Genomic DNA, 14,614 nt, shown 5'->3' on the forward strand with positions numbered 1-14,614 from the left:
CCAGTAAGTGAAAGTGGGTAAATGTTATAGCTCACTTTAGGAAATCCTTGGGTGGCTCTGAAAAGAGCCTTTGGTTTCAGGGTGCGGAATCGGAAGGTCAATTTACTTGGAGCTGGTGTACTTGGTGACGGCCTTGGTGCCCTCGGACACGGCGTGCTTGGCCAGCTCCCCGGGCAGCAGCAGGCGCACGGCCGTCTGGATCTCCCGGGACGTGATGGTGGAGCGCTTGTTGTAGTGCGCCAGGCGGGAAGCCTCGCCGGCGATGCGCTCGAAGATGTCGTTGACGAACGAGTTCATGATGCCCATGGCCTTGGACGAGATGCCCGTGTCGGGGTGGACCTGCTTCAGCACCTTGTACACGTAGATGGAGTAGCTCTCCTTGCGGCTCCGCTTGCGCTTCTTCCCGTCTTTCTTCTGCGCTTTGGTCACCGCCTTCTTCGAGCCCTTCTTGGGGGCGGGAGCGGATTTCGCCGGATCAGGCATAATGTGAAAAGAGGTCGCTAACAAAAAAGCAGGAGGAATGAACATTTTAAACTACAGTCCCATTATTTATACCGAACGATATGTAAATTAGGTCGTCGGTATACTTAATTTCAATTGGACGATGTGCTGTGATGAGTTGATGCAAATGAGAGGATTCTAATCCTTACCTCCTATTGGTAGCTGACAACCCAATTAACTCCGGCCAATCAAACAGCTCCATTTAACTACCCCCAAAAGGTATAAAAGAGGCGGTAAAGGCCGCATTCCCAATCTATTTTAGTTTTTCCTGCTGCACCTGTTTGAAACAGCTTCGTGGAATTATGTCAGGCCGTGGAAAGCAGGGTGGAAAGGCTCGGGCCAAGGCCAAGTCCCGCTCGTCCCGGGCCGGGCTGCAGTTCCCGGTGGGCCGCGTCCACCGGCTGCTGCGCAAGGGCAACTACGCGGAGCGGGTGGGGGCGGGCGCGCCCGTCTACCTGGCCGCCGTGCTCGAGTACCTGACGGCCGAGATCCTGGAGCTGGCGGGCAACGCGGCCCGCGACAACAAGAAGACCCGCATCATCCCGCGGCACCTGCAGCTGGCCATCCGCAACGACGAGGAGCTCAACAAGCTGCTGGGCAAGGTCACCATCGCCCAGGGCGGCGTCCTGCCCAACATCCAGGCCGTGCTGCTCCCCAAGAAGACCGAGAGCCACCACAAGGCTAAGGGCAAATAAAAAGTTGAGGAGGAACAGTAGGATTCCTACGTTTCCACCTAAATAACCTGAAACCAAAGGCTCTTTTCAGAGCCACCCACAACTCTCAGTGAAAGAGCTGTTGCGTTAGTTGGTATTTTTGGGGACCATTGCTTCAACTTTAATGACAGGCCTTAAGCCAGGCTAAGCACTAGAGTAGAGGGAGATTGCCTCTATTGCCTTTATTCTGAAATCCCTGTTAACAATCACTTCCTCTGAGGAGAAATTATAGTGGCTGTATAAAAATCCATGTGCCACATGGGGTTTTTCATTCTGAATCCCAGAAGTGAAGCTCACATAGCCAATATTAAATACCAACATTATTACATAGCACTTTCGGGATTAGAACCCAAGTCTGTTTTCAACGATGCTTCTTTCCAGCTCATTTATCTGCCCTATGCAGCTTCCCAACAGTTGTTCCCGCGCACTTCGTGATTTTTCGTGTTGTGGCATTTTGCATCCCTGCCTTAGTACAGGAACCGGTGGGCACTTTCTCCCAACGCTTTGCATACCGTTAGCGCTACCGGTAACTCAGGCAAATTGGTGGGCTGCTCAAATTAGAAGCGAGAGCAGTGCAATTTCTCCAGTAAGATTACTTAACTCGCTACCTTGCCTTTCAAATCTTTTCCTTTTGGTTACTAAATACACAGGACTGAACTCTGAATCCTCTTAAAACTTCCCAACCTCCTCCTACTTGAAAGATACATTTAGATTGAGATGTGGCCTAATCTGCAAAATGGGGATTAAAATTGTGAGTCCCACGTGGGACCTGACCACCTTGTATCCCCCAGCGCTTAGAACAGTGCTTTGCACATAGTAAGCGCTTAACACATACCATATTTATTCACCGCTTTGGAAACAGTATGGCACCCGGTTAGTGACCTCTCCCCATTCCCTCCCACAATGGAATAGGGCAGTGACGCCGTGCATTTAAGCTCTTTTTCTGAGATCGGTGGGTGGCTCTGAAAAGAGCCGTTGGGGTGTAGGAGAAAGTTGGCGCAGGCCCTCCCTACTTCTTCTTGGCCGCCGCTGCCTTCTTGGGCTTGGCCGTCTTGGGCTTTGCGGCCTTGGGCTTCGCCGCTTTGGGCTTCACCGCCTTCGGCTTGGCCGGGCTTTTAGCCGCTTTTTTGGGCTTTGCGGCTTTGGCCTTTTTCGGGCTCTTGGCTGCCTTTTTGGCCGCTGCCGGCTTCTTGGCTTTCTTCGGGGTCTTCTTCACGCTCTTCTTAGCCCCGGAGGCCGCCGGCTTCTTGGGCTTCTTGGCGGCCCCGGCCGCTTTCTTGGGCTTGGCGGCGGCCTTCTTAGCCTTGGGCTTGGCCTTGCCCTCGGCGCCGGCGGCCTTCTTGTTGATCTTGAAAGAGCCCGAGGCGCCGGTGCCTTTGGTCTGCACCAAGGTGCCTTTGGTGACCAGGCTCTTGAGCCCCAGCTTGATGCGGCTGTTGTTCTTCTCCACGTCGTAGCCGGCGGCGGCCAGCGCCTTCTTCAGCGCGGCCAGGGACACCCCGTTGCGCTCCTTGGACGCCGCCACCGCCTTGGTGATCAGCTCGGACACCGAGGGACCCGCGGCCTTGCGCCGCGCTCCGCCCGCCGCCGCCGGTTTCCTGGCCTTCTTCTTGGCCGGAGTCTTCTCCGCGGGGGCGGGCGAGACCGGGGTCGCGGGGGCAGCTGGAGCCGTCTCAGACATGACGAGGGCTAAGAAGATCCCAGACGCAAAAAGCAGTCGCCAAACTAGTTGGCCGAATGGGCCCCCGCTGCCGAGGCCGGGTGTATTTATAGGGCGGAGCTGCGCTGTGATTGGTGCGCTGTCCAGCCCGCCTCGCCGCCAGTCGCAGACGCGACATTCGCCTCCCGAGTTGTGTTTGTTGCCTCTCGGAAAAGGTAAAATATTCACAATTCCTCTCGGCAGAAGGACTGTTTTTCGAGCGATTCCGTTAGATACGACCCCCAGGCTTCTCCCGTTTCTAGTTTGGTTCCCGCAACATAAAGCTTCGGGCTGGAATCCTGGGAGAACCCCCTCGGTTCAAGGCAGGATCCAGCCCAGAGGGAGAAAACTTGCCTATTTCTGCGTAAATTGTTAATTAACCTTTCTACTTGGGGCTGTCGGACCCCTTGGGGCTGATTCCCTAGGTTCTTGGCCGCGGGTCTGTCCCGAAAGCCCACTCTTTTCCTCGAGATTTTCGGGACAATGTCCTGTCTCCGTGGGGGAAGTAACACAGGCTCCTTGGTCGCTTTGCCTGTTTAAGCGCCAGCTCTGCTGGTGCTCAGACTCATTTAAATTAGGGAAATTGGGGTCCCTGGGGGTTTAGTCTTGGGGTCGAGACTCCAAGGGGGTGCCCGGGCGATTTCGCGACATTTGGAGGTTGTGAATCCGCAAATTTGGGGAGTCAGAGGGTCAATAAGGGATCTCTATCTTCCATGGGCTGGGGGCGGGGCGGCTCTGTTTTTTCCCCTTGGCCCAATTTGACCATTTGGATATTATGGATGTAAAATAATGGTACCGGGCAACATATAGAATTCGTACTGGACCCAATCCCTGTCCGCAGAGAGTTAAAAGGCAAATGAGAAGCTTAGGGTCCTATATTCACTTGCAGGCAATCATTAAATAGTGCCAGGAATTATAAACTGAAATCAATCAATACCATTTATTGAGCTTTTACTGTGTGCAGAGCACCGTACTAAGCCTTTGGGAGAATACAGCACAGAGTTGGCAGACAGGTTCCCTGTCCATTTGCACTAACAATAATAGTTCATAATAATATCATAGTGGTATTCATTAAGCTCGACTATCCGCCAAACACTATATGAAGAGCTGCAGTACATAAAAGACAATGCCTTCAAACATATTTCCTGTCCTACATGGGGATCACAGTGTAAGTATGAAGGGGAAGAGGTGTCGAATCCCCTTTTTTGCAAAGAGGAAACTGAGGCACAGAGAAATTTTCAGTGAGTTGTCCAAGGCAAAAGGTAGAACCGGGATTAGAATCCAGATGTCTTGACTCCCAAGGTCCCAAGGTCGACTAGATTTCTAAATACGTAAGTGCTCAAGAGTGTTGAGGAAATTAAAAGGATAGTAGAACAGGTTTTGGGGTAATGGTTAATGACAAATAGCTTGGTGGAGTAGGTGACCTTTTGGAAGGGGAGGGTTTGACTGTGAGACAGGGCACAAAGAAAATAGTATTGGTTAAGCACGTACTGTGTGCCAGGCACTGTTCTAAGCACTGTGGGGAATACAAGCAATTCAGGGTTGGACCCAGTCTCTGTCCCATGCGGGGCTCACAGTCTCAATCCCCAATTTACAGATGAAGTAATTGAGGCCCAGAAAAGTGAAGTGACTTGCTCAAGGTCACACAGCAGACAAAGTGGCGAAGCTGCGCCGACCTTCTGATTTCCACGCTCCTGCTCTATATAGTGGATAGTGGATATATTGGAACGAGGGCGTTCCAATAGGAAGGAGGGTTGGGAGTGACACAGGAAAAGGAGGAGGTGTGGGAAATGGTGATGGAAGTAAGCCATGTTCCATTTACAGGTTCAGAAGAGAGACAATGAGTCCAAGAATTCATATGATGATCACGAGAGTGCCTTGAATGTCTATAGTGAGAAGCAGCATGGCCTAGGGGATAGAACATGGATCGGGTAGTCAGGAACTGGCTTCTACTGCTGCTCTGCCACTTGTCTGCTGTATGATCTTGAGCAAGTCACTTAACTATTCTGGGCCTTAGTTACCTCAGCTGTAAAATGAGAATTAAGACTATGTGCCTTATGGGGCACAGACTGTGTCCAACTTGATTAGCCTGCATCTACCCCAGTACTTAGTAAAGTGCCTGGCACATTGTGAGCACTTAACAAATACCATACCAAATACCAAATACCAAAATCAGTTAGCACTTTTATTTTTCCAAAATGCTCGACACCATTGATAATAATAATGATAATAATAATGGTATTTGTTAAGCACTTAACTAAGTACCAAAAACTGTTCTAAGTGCTAGGGTAGATACAAGCTAATCAGGTTGGATAAAGTCCTAGTCTCAGATGGGGCTCACAGTCTTAATCCCCATTTTACAGATGAGGTAACTGAGGCCCAGAGAAGTGAAATGACTTGCCAAAGGTCACACGGCAGACAAGTGGTGGAGGCGGTCATAGAACCCAGTTCCTTCTGACTTTCAAGCCTGGGCTCTATCCACTAGACCACCCTGCTTCCTCTGCTTCTCTCTCTTCTCTATCTTGGCCTGCCAACACCCTGAGAAAAATTAGCTTGCAGTTGGGTTGGAGGTTGGGGGGGTTGGGGGGTGGACCTAGTATCTGGAATTGTGGTGATCAATAGATCTTCTCCCATTTGGGAGGCAGCATGGCCTAGTAGAAAAAAAAAAAAGAGTCCTGGGAGTCAGAGGCCCTGTCCTCTCATTACAGCAGTGCCATTTGCCTGCTCTGTGACCTTGACCAAATCAATTCTCTTCTGTGTGCCTCAGTTTCCTCGACTGTAAAATGGGGATTCAGTATTTGTTCTCCTTCTTACTTAGCCTGTGTGCCCCTTGTGGGAAAGAGACTGTGTCTGACCTGATTAACTGGGAGATACCAGGACTTAGAACAGTGATTCACACATAGTAACTGCTTAACAAATACCATAAAATAAGGACAGGTCCTTGTCCATCTTCATGCTTTTCAAGGCTGTAGGTTTAGTGGAAAGAGCACAGGACCGAGAAGGAGAAAACCTTATTTCTTATTGCCGCTCTGCCCGTCGCCTGTGTGACCATGAATGGATCACATCACTTCTCTGTCCCTTCCCTTCCTCATGTCTAGAGAGGCATTCATTGAGAAGCAGCGTGGCTCAGTGGAAAGAGCACAGGCTTGGGAGTCAGAGTCATGGGTTCTAATCCCGACTCCGCCGCTTGTCAGCTCTGTGACGTTGGGCAAGTCACTTAGCTTCTCTGTGCCTCAGTTACTTCATCTGTAAAATGGGATGTGTAAAATTAAGATTGTGAGCCCCACGTGAGATAAACTGATCACCTTGTATCTCTCCAGCGCTTAGAACAGTGCTTTGCACATAGTAAGTGCTTAACTATTGTCATCATCATCATCCTCATCTCTAAAATGCGGAGAAGATTCTGGCTTTCCCTGTATTGTGAACCCCGCGTGGGTCAGAAACTGTGACCGAACTGATTATCTGTCTCTTCCCCGCGGCTTAGCACAATGTTGTAACTCTTTTAGGTGGAAGAGGTGCTAAATTCCCTAATTAATGGATAATTGTGACTGTGTGTAATAAAGACTGAAGCACTGTCGCAACCTCAGAGAGTCATAATAACAATAATGTTGGCATTTGTTAAGCGCTTACTATGTGCAGAGCACTGTTCTAAGCGCTGGGGTAGACACAGGGGAATCAGGTGGTCTCACGTGGGGCTCACAATCTTAATCCCCATTTTACAGATGAGGTAACTGAGGCCCAGAGAAGTGAAGTGACTTGCCCACAGTCACACAGCTGACAAGTGGCAGGGCTGGGATTTGAATTCATGACCTCTGACTCCAAAGCCCATGCTCTTTCTACTGAGCCACGCTGCTTCTCTAAATAAATGGTAGCATTCGTTAAGTGCTTACTATGTGCAAAGCACTGTTCTAAGCGCTGGGGGATACGAGGTGATCAGGTTGTCCCATGTGGGGCTCACAGTTTTCATCCCCATTTTACAGATGAGTCAAGACCCTTTAGCTGCTTGTTTAACCTTCATTTCTTTTTTTCAAATGGCGTTTGTTAAGCGCTTAGTATGTGCCAGGCACTCTAAAATGTAAAATGGGGATTAAATCTGTGAGCCTCACGTGGGACAATCTGGTTACCCTGTATCTTCCTCAGCGCTTAGAACAGTGCTCTTCCCATAGTAAGCGCTTAACAAATACCAACATTATTGAGAAGCAGCGTGGCTCAGTGGAAAGAGCACGGGCTTTGGAGTCAGAGGTCATGGGTTCGAATCCCAGCTCTGCCACTTGTCAGTTGTGTGACTGTGGGCAAGTCACTTAACTTCTCTGTGCCTCAGTTCCCTCCTCTGTAAAATGAGGATGAAGACTGTGAGCCCCACGTGGGACAACCTGATTCCCCTGTCTCTACCCCAGCGCTTAGAACAGTGCTCTGCATATAGTAAGCGCTTAACAAATACTAACAAATACCAACACTCTACTGAGGACTGGGGTAAATTCAAACCAGTCCCAGGTAAATTGGTCCCAGTCCCTTCAGCATCACCTGACTCACTCCCTATATTCGCCCCCACCAAACCCCACAGCACTTATGTCCATATCCATAATTGATTTATATTAATGTCTGTTTCTCCCTCTAGACTGGAAACTCATGATGGACAAGTTTGTTGTTGCGTTGTGCTCTCCCAAGCTCTTAGTACAGTGCTGTGCACACAGTGAGCACTCAAGGAATACGATTGATTGATCTGGGGGGGAGGGGTTTGTCCTTTCCTCTCTTTAAAGCATGTTGAGTTCAATTTTACCCCTAGATGGATGACAATCATTTTTTTTTTTTTTTTTTTTTGCGGGAAATTCACAGAGGATCCTCCTTTTGGAAGCCTGAATCTCTGGCCCTAACTTATTTGCTTATTTTCTCATGGTGGAGTCCCTCTTCTCTGCTTCACTGGTCAATTGGATGAAGGGTTGGTTTGGCAATGAAACCAAAAGCATCTTGCAAAATTTGCTTTAATCTGTCAAGTGCCTACTATGTGTCTGGCACTGTTCTGAAAGCTGGGGTAGAGACAAGCCAATCAAGTCGTACACCATCCGTGCAGAGCCAGGATTAGAACCCAGATCTTACCGACTCCCAGGCCCGGGCTCTATCCGTTAGGCTACATTATTTCCCTTTTGTTTGCTCATTTGCAGCTTCCTTCTTTCTCTACATCTTCCCTCCACAGAATAGAAAAACATCATTTCCACTTTGACGTATTTCCAGAGAGATGGGTGAAAATAAGTTACCAGGAATTCAATAGTGAGTGGCAGGGCACCTCCCTGAGCCTTTGCTACCTGATATAACTAGAGGGTCGTGATTTAGAAAAGATTAGGGATATTGCAAAGGGAGACTCCTGTGCCCCTGCCGAAAGGTAGGGAAGATAAGGAGGCAGTGTGGCCTAATGGAGAGAGCCCGGGCCTGGGAGTCAGAAAGACCTAGGTTGCAGTCCCGGATCCACCATTTGTCTGCTGTGTAACCTTGGGCAAGTCACTTCACTTCTCTGGGTCTCAGGTTAACTCACCTGTAAAATGGAGATTAAGACTGTGAGCCCCAAGTGGGCAACCTGATTAGCATGTATCTATCCTAGCTCTTAGAACAGTATTTGACATATAGTCAGCGCTTAACAAATATCGTTATTATTATTAGGGTTGAAATTATTTGGAGCTGAGAGGGGGAAGTGAAGTGAAAGCAGCTATTATCCTCGCTATTGCTGTAAATGTCCACATGATGGGAGTAGAGGATAATACAAGAAACAAGCAAAATTTATTACTCGCTTGCTAAGGTCACAGAGCTGAACTGAGCGCTCGGGAAAGTACAGTCTAAGTATTGATCACGAGGAACTTACGGTCTATAAAGAGAAGCAGGGTGGCTTAGTGGAAAGAGCCTGGGTTGGGAGTCAGAGGACCTGGGTTCTAATTCTAACCGCCACGTGTCTGCTGTGTGACCTTAGGCAAAACACTTAACTTTTCTGTGCCCCAATTACCTCGTCTGTAAAAGGGGGATGAAATCCTACGCTCTTTGATTATGAATGCTATATGTGGGACCGATTATCTGGTATCTTCCCCAGAGTTCAGAACAAACCTTGGCACATAGCAAGAGTTTAACAAGTACCATACTAATCCTTATTATTACAAAAGTGACTTTAATTCATTCGTTCAATCGTATTTATTGAGAGCTTACTGCGTGCAGAGCTCTGTACTCAGAGCTTGGGAAAGTACAATACAGCAGTAAAGAGAGAAAATCGTCTTTTCCCCACTTCCTCACATCCAGGACAAGCTTCCTAAAACTGGGCTATGAAATCTTTTTGGAGATCATGGGAGGAGAGTTTGGCTATTGTTAACATCTTTTTTGAGGCTCCTTTCTGCTCGTGAACATCGAACACTTCCCCTCCTTCTCCCATCAGGTATCTTAATAATTGTGGTATCTGTTAAGCGCTTACTATGTGCCAGGCACTGGACTAAGCGCTGGGGTGGATACAAGCAAACCGGGTTGGGCACAGTCCCTGTCCCACGTGGGGCTCACAGTCTCAATCCTCATTTTACAGATGAGGGAACTGAGGTCCAGAGATGTGAAGTGACTTGCCCGAGATCACACAGCAGACAAGTGGCAGAGTCGGGATTAGAACCCAGGTCCTTTGGACTCCCAGGCCTGTGCACTACCCACTGCCACCGGTCACAAGGCGCCCCGCAAGCAGCTGGCCACCAAGGCGGCCCGCAAGAGCGCCCCGGCCACCGGCGGCGTGAAGAAGCCTCACCGCTACCGGCCCGGCACCGTGGCGCTGCGGGAGATCCGCCGCTACCAGAAGTCCACCGAGCTGCTGATCCGCAAGCTGCCCTTCCAGCGGCTGGTGCGGGAGATCGCCCAGGACTTCAAGACGGACCTGCGCTTCCAGAGCTCGGCCGTCATGGCCCTGCAGGAGGCCAGCGAGGCCTACCTGGTGGGGCTCTTCGAGGACACCAACCTGTGCGCCATCCACGCCAAGCGGGTCACCATCATGCCCAAGGACATCCAGCTGGCCCGCCGCATCCGAGGCGAGAGGCCTGAAGTCTTGCTCTCTATCCCTCTGCTCTAACGAAACCAAAGGCTCTTTTCAGAGCCACCGATATGATCAGGATAGATCCGCTGCCTGAAAGAGTGAGTGAATCGTATTTGAGCGCTTATTGTGTTGGGGAGAGTACAGTACAGCTGACTTGGTAAGCATGTTTCCAGTGCACAACGAGCCTTAGAGGGAGTCTTTTGCATCACACTGACTCAATCTACATTCATCCTGTAAGAGCTGTCTCCCGCTACAAAGTTTGTCCTTGCAGTCATTAGACCTTTATCACTGGTCTTTATCACCTTTATTCCACAGCACTCAAAGTAAGGGTAGCATGGCTCCGTTTTTGATTTTAAATCATAGCGATCGTAGCTCTGTACCATTCTGTATAGGCCGATAGAAATTGAGTACATATTTATTATTCTATTTATTTTATTAATGATGTGTATATATCGATAACTCTATTTATATCGATGTTATTGATGTCCGTTTTCTTGTTTTGTTGCCTGTCTATCCCTTCTAGATTGTAAACCCGTTGTAGGGTAGGGATTGTCTCTGTTGCCGAATTGTACTTTCCAAGCGCCTAGTATAGTGTTCCGCACATAGTAAGCGCTCAGTTAATATGACTAAATGAATTAATTAATTGTAGGAGGACCTACAGCTTTCAAGGGTTACTCGGTAAATCCGTTCCCAGAGGGCGGGACAGAAGTGGAAAAGAAAGGGGATGAATGGGGCCGGGTGTGGACTTGAGGCCGGGTGGCCTTTGGGAGTTGGACATTATGGATAGTAATGTTAAAACTTGGAATGCAAAATCGCGGGAGCTGGGAAAGAATGAAAATTCATCAAGGCCCCGAAACCTCAAAGGTCTTTTAGGAGGCAAACCTAAGACCGATGAAACAGGACCAGCAAACAAGGTAAGGATAAAATTTAAACTAGGCAAGATATCGTGGCACCTTAGGTTTTTTGGTGCCTCAGAATCCAATAACCACATTATCACTAATTAATAATGTTGGTATTTGTTAAGAGCTTACTATGTGCAGAGCACTGTTCTAAGCGCTGGGATAGTTACAGGGTAATCGGGTTGTCCCACATGAGGCTCACTGTCTTAATCCCCATTTTACAGATGAGGTAACTGAGGCACAGAGAAGTTAAGTGACTTTCCCAAAGTCACACAGCTGAGAAGTGGCAGAGCTGGGATTCAAACCCATGACCTCTGACTCCCAAGCCCGTGCTTTTTCCGCTGAGCCACGCTGCTTCTCTATCTCTATTAATCATCACTAATGACCAGGTTTCCCGAATGTCTATTATTTTCTGGAGGCTGCATTTGGTCGTTAACTCGGACTAACGAGGTAACTCCTTTCTCTCCACCGAGCTCCCCACCCCAAAAGCAATGCAAAGTGTTTTTAGCTCTTTCATTGAAATCTGTGGGTGGCCCTGAAAAGAGCCGTTGAGGGTATAAGATAAAATAGTATAAACACCTTATTTTTTCTTGGGCGCCGCTGCCTTTTTGGGTTTGACAGCTTTGGGTTTTGCGGCCTTGGGCTTGGCAGCTTTGGGCTTTACCGCCTTGGGCTTGGCCGGACTCTTGGCTGTTTTCTTGGGCTTTGCAGTTTTGGCCTTCATCGGGCTCCTGGCCGCTTTTTTGGCTCCAGCTGCCGCTTTTTTGGCCTTCTTCGGGGTCTTTTTCACGCTCTTTTTGGTCCCAGAAGCCACCGGCTTCTTGGGTTTCTTGGTAGCGCTGGCGGATTTCTTGGGCTTAGCCGCGGCCGCCGGTTTCTTGGCTTTGGGCTTGTCCTTGTCCTCGGAGCCGGCCGTCTTCTTGTTGATCTTGAAAGAGCCCGAGGCGCCGGTGCCTTTGGTCTGCACCAAGGTGCCTTTGGCGACCAGGCTCTTGAGCCCCAGCTTGATGCGGCTGTTGTTCTTCTCCACGTCGTAGCCGGCGGCGGCCAGCGCCTTCTTCAGCGCGGCCAGGGACACCCCGTTGCGCTCCTTGGACGCCGCCACCGCCTTGGTGATCAGCTCGGACACCGAGGGACCCGCGGCCTTGCGCCGCGCTCCGCCCGTCGCCACCTTCTTGGCCTTTTTCTTAGCCGGCGACTTTTCCGCGGGGGCCGGAGCAGACGGCGCGATAGGAGCCGTTTCAGACATTGTGTTAAGGCGTAAGAAACGAGAAAAAACTCGAAAATGACCAGTGTGGACCTGCTGGCACCGCGGGGTGTATTTATAGGGCGGAGCTGCGCTGTGATTGGTGCGCTGTCCAGCCCGCCTCGCTGCCTGCCGAGAGTTCATCGCTCAGCCCCCGAGTTGTGTTTGTTGCATTTCAAAAACCTCAAAATATACCACCATTAACCACCTGGAATGCACTCATTTCAATCATAAAATGACCCGAGAACTCTCAGGTTTCAGATACGTTTGTTCTGGTTCACACAGACGGACGTTTTATGAGAAAAATATTCAAGAAATCCCTCATCCGTTTTCACGATTCTGTCAAGGGAAATAGCATTTTCATTTTCCTTTGTAAATTAGAAATTTCCTCCTTTTTCAGCCGTTCTTCAACCTCATCCCCTGGATTCCTGAGGTCCTTGGCCTCAGTTCTGTCCGGAAAGCCAGCTCCTGCACACGAAATTTTCGGGACCAACCCGTGTCTTCTTGGGGGAAGTAACACAGTCTGCTACGTCGTTTTACCAGTGGATGAAGGGGGTTCTCGGGTATATCCACCCTACTTAGCTGAGTCCCAGACTTAACTCTGGATTGGAATGTCTTTAGGTCTCGGTCTCCCAAAAGGTTGGGAGAAAATTCTTTAGCATTTACAGAATCGCTAAGCAACGCTGGAGCTGAAATCAGGTCTGCAGGGAGATGTCAGAACAGTTCTTGCAGAGTTCACGGTCAGCAATAATACGCAATCGATCCATCCCTGGTATATACTGGGGAAGGCATATATACTGGTATATATTGGGGAAGCAGCGTGGCTTAGTGGAAAGAGCCTGGGCTTCGGAGTCAGAAGTCATGGGTTCGAATTCCGGCTCTGACACTTGTCAGCTGTGTGACTGTGGGCAAGTCACTTCACTTCTCTGGGCCTCAGTTTCCTCGTCTGTAAAATGGGGATTAACTGTGAGCCTCACGTGGGACAACCTGATTACCCTGTATCTACCCCAGCGCTTAGAACAGTGCACGGCACGTAGTAAGCGCTTAACAAATACCAACATTAACATTACTGGGCATCTACTGTTCGCAGAGCGATACACTAAGCACTCATGAAAGTAAAATTGCTAGGCATGATCCATGATCTCCAGCAATGTGTAATCTGACAGCGGAGAGATCCTAAAGTAGATTTCATGTATGGGGAATAATAGAATCCACGATATGTATATACTTAAATGCTAAGGGGGCTGAGGAGCGTGAAAAAAATCCTTGAACGGGGTAGAAGAGGTAACGAGACATGTGGGAAGCTATGAGGTGGAGAGAGAAGGCAATATTGGCAGTGGTAGTAAAATGAGAAGGAATAATCACCTTTTTAAATGATCCGTTAATTCAATGAATTTTCAGTCTAATGGGAGAGAGAAGCACACACATTGTTTTGCAAATTGCCTTCCTTGACTAATCTCTCGCCTTATCACCCTATTTTCCACTTCATTCTACGTCATCTATGAATTTCCTCTATAGGCAGCGAAGCGCTTTTAAGGACACAGAGGTGACGAGCGCGGTTTCTAATCCTGTTCTCCAGAAACGCCAAATCTGCTACATAGAGGGAACAATTAAATCTGAATCTGAAGTAAGTCCAATTGATTTCAGAACCCAGATACTTTAGGCTTCGGGGAACCAATAAGCAGAATAAGCAAGATGAAGCAAGAGGCGTTTCTCTGATCTCCGCTCCCACGTAAATTTGCTGAAACCCGCCTCCTTTGCGACCCCGCCCTTCCTACGCTCTTTCAGTTCTCAAACAGGACCGGCTCGGTGTTATATAAGCCTTACCAGTTAGCTCTCTTTTTTCGCTCGTTGGCTGATAACTATAGCAAGATGTCAGGACGGGGTAAAGGCGGAAAGGGTCTGGGCAAAGGAGGTGCCAAACGGCACCGGAAAGTCCTGCGCGATAACATCCAGGGCATCACTAAACCTGCTATTCGCCGCCTGGCTCGCCGTGGTGGCGTCAAGCGTATCTCCGGACTCATCTACGAGGAGACCCGTGGGGTGCTTAAGGTTTTCCTGGAGAACGTGATCCGGGACGCTGTCACCTACACGGAACACGCAAAGAGGAAGACCGTCACTGCCATGGATGTCGTATATGCCCTGAAACGCCAAGGTCGCACTCTCTACGGCTTTGGTGGTTAAATTTTTTTCGTTCTCGACTCAATAGCATACTTAAAGGCCCTTTTCAGGGCCACCCACCTTTTCTCCTTAAAGAGCCGTGCGCTAAATTTTACATTACCCCTGAATGACTGCTGCAAAATGCTACTTTCTTTTCCAGAAGGGGTGGTACAACCTAATGGTACTTTCTTAGAAGGGGCGATTAGGTAGTCTGTTAGTATGTCAAAGTAAGTTGAGAAGCAAATGAAACTTAAGGGGGTGTGGGGAAGAATTGGGCACCGTAGGATCTTCGGGTAGTCTAATAACGTTGTTGTGTTAATTTGTAAAGGGCAAAAGGGTCCAAAGAACTAT

General features: G+C 49.0%; 6 protein-coding genes across 6 annotated transcripts; 3 read left to right on the top strand and 3 right to left on the bottom strand.

Annotated features, from left to right (window-relative positions):
• Positions 1 to 49: 49 nt before the first annotated feature.
• Positions 50 to 516, bottom strand: LOC100076942 (histone H2B type 1-O). The gene has a single exon (XM_001505608.4). The coding sequence runs from the start codon at positions 481 to 483 to the stop codon at positions 103 to 105; it is 381 nt and encodes a 126-aa protein (XP_001505658.1). The 5' UTR covers positions 484 to 516; the 3' UTR covers positions 50 to 102.
• A 251-nt stretch (positions 517 to 767) lies between these two features.
• Positions 768 to 1,240, top strand: LOC100076913 (histone H2A type 1). The gene has a single exon (XM_001505543.4). The coding sequence runs from the start codon at positions 804 to 806 to the stop codon at positions 1,194 to 1,196; it is 393 nt and encodes a 130-aa protein (XP_001505593.1). The 5' UTR covers positions 768 to 803; the 3' UTR covers positions 1,197 to 1,240.
• Positions 1,241 to 2,042: 802 nt separating this feature from the next.
• Positions 2,043 to 2,947, bottom strand: LOC100076871 (histone H1.4-like). Its single transcript, XM_001505637.4, has one exon. The coding sequence runs from the start codon at positions 2,893 to 2,895 to the stop codon at positions 2,224 to 2,226; it is 672 nt and encodes a 223-aa protein (XP_001505687.1). The 5' UTR covers positions 2,896 to 2,947; the 3' UTR covers positions 2,043 to 2,223.
• Positions 2,948 to 4,722: 1,775 nt separating this feature from the next.
• On the top strand, positions 4,723 to 10,360 carry LOC100093334 (histone H3-like). Its single transcript, XM_039910864.1, has 2 exons — positions 4,723 to 4,804; positions 9,546 to 10,360. Exons 1-2 carry the CDS (start codon positions 4,723 to 4,725, stop codon positions 9,992 to 9,994), a joined length of 531 nt encoding a protein of 176 aa, XP_039766798.1. The 3' UTR covers positions 9,995 to 10,360.
• Positions 10,361 to 11,437: 1,077 nt separating this feature from the next.
• On the bottom strand, positions 11,438 to 12,132 carry LOC100093134 (histone H1.4-like). The gene has a single exon (XM_001513062.2). It carries the CDS (start codon positions 12,104 to 12,106, stop codon positions 11,438 to 11,440), a length of 669 nt encoding a protein of 222 aa, XP_001513112.2. The 5' UTR covers positions 12,107 to 12,132.
• Positions 12,133 to 13,945: 1,813 nt separating this feature from the next.
• LOC100093154 (histone H4) lies at positions 13,946 to 14,343 on the top strand. The gene has a single exon (XM_001512871.3). It carries the CDS (start codon positions 13,976 to 13,978, stop codon positions 14,285 to 14,287), a length of 312 nt encoding a protein of 103 aa, XP_001512921.1. The 5' UTR covers positions 13,946 to 13,975; the 3' UTR covers positions 14,288 to 14,343.
• The last annotated feature ends 271 nt before the right edge of the window (positions 14,344 to 14,614 follow it).

This window comes from Ornithorhynchus anatinus, chromosome X5 (assembly GCF_004115215.2).
Source record: "Ornithorhynchus anatinus isolate Pmale09 chromosome X5, mOrnAna1.pri.v4, whole genome shotgun sequence".
NCBI classification, from domain to species: Eukaryota; Metazoa; Chordata; class Mammalia; order Monotremata; family Ornithorhynchidae; genus Ornithorhynchus; species Ornithorhynchus anatinus.

Bases quoted from the DNA above. Each gene is read 5' to 3' on its own strand.
- LOC100093154 (XM_001512871.3), top strand. From the start codon at position 13,976: ATGTCAGGACGGGGTAAAGGCGGAAAGGGTCTGGGCAAAGGAGGTGCC.
- LOC100093334 (XM_039910864.1), top strand. From the start codon at position 4,723: ATGTTCCATTTACAGGTTCAGAAGAGAGACAATGAGTCCAAGAATTCA. The intron at 4,805-9,545 runs GTGAGAAGCAGC...GTCGGGATTAGA, and splicing joins GAGTGCCTTGAATGTCTATA to ACCCAGGTCCTTTGGACTCC.
- LOC100076913 (XM_001505543.4), top strand. From the start codon at position 804: ATGTCAGGCCGTGGAAAGCAGGGTGGAAAGGCTCGGGCCAAGGCCAAG.
- LOC100076942 (XM_001505608.4), bottom strand. From the start codon at position 483: ATGCCTGATCCGGCGAAATCCGCTCCCGCCCCCAAGAAGGGCTCGAAG.
- LOC100076871 (XM_001505637.4), bottom strand. From the start codon at position 2,895: ATGTCTGAGACGGCTCCAGCTGCCCCCGCGACCCCGGTCTCGCCCGCC.
- LOC100093134 (XM_001513062.2), bottom strand. From the start codon at position 12,106: ATGTCTGAAACGGCTCCTATCGCGCCGTCTGCTCCGGCCCCCGCGGAA.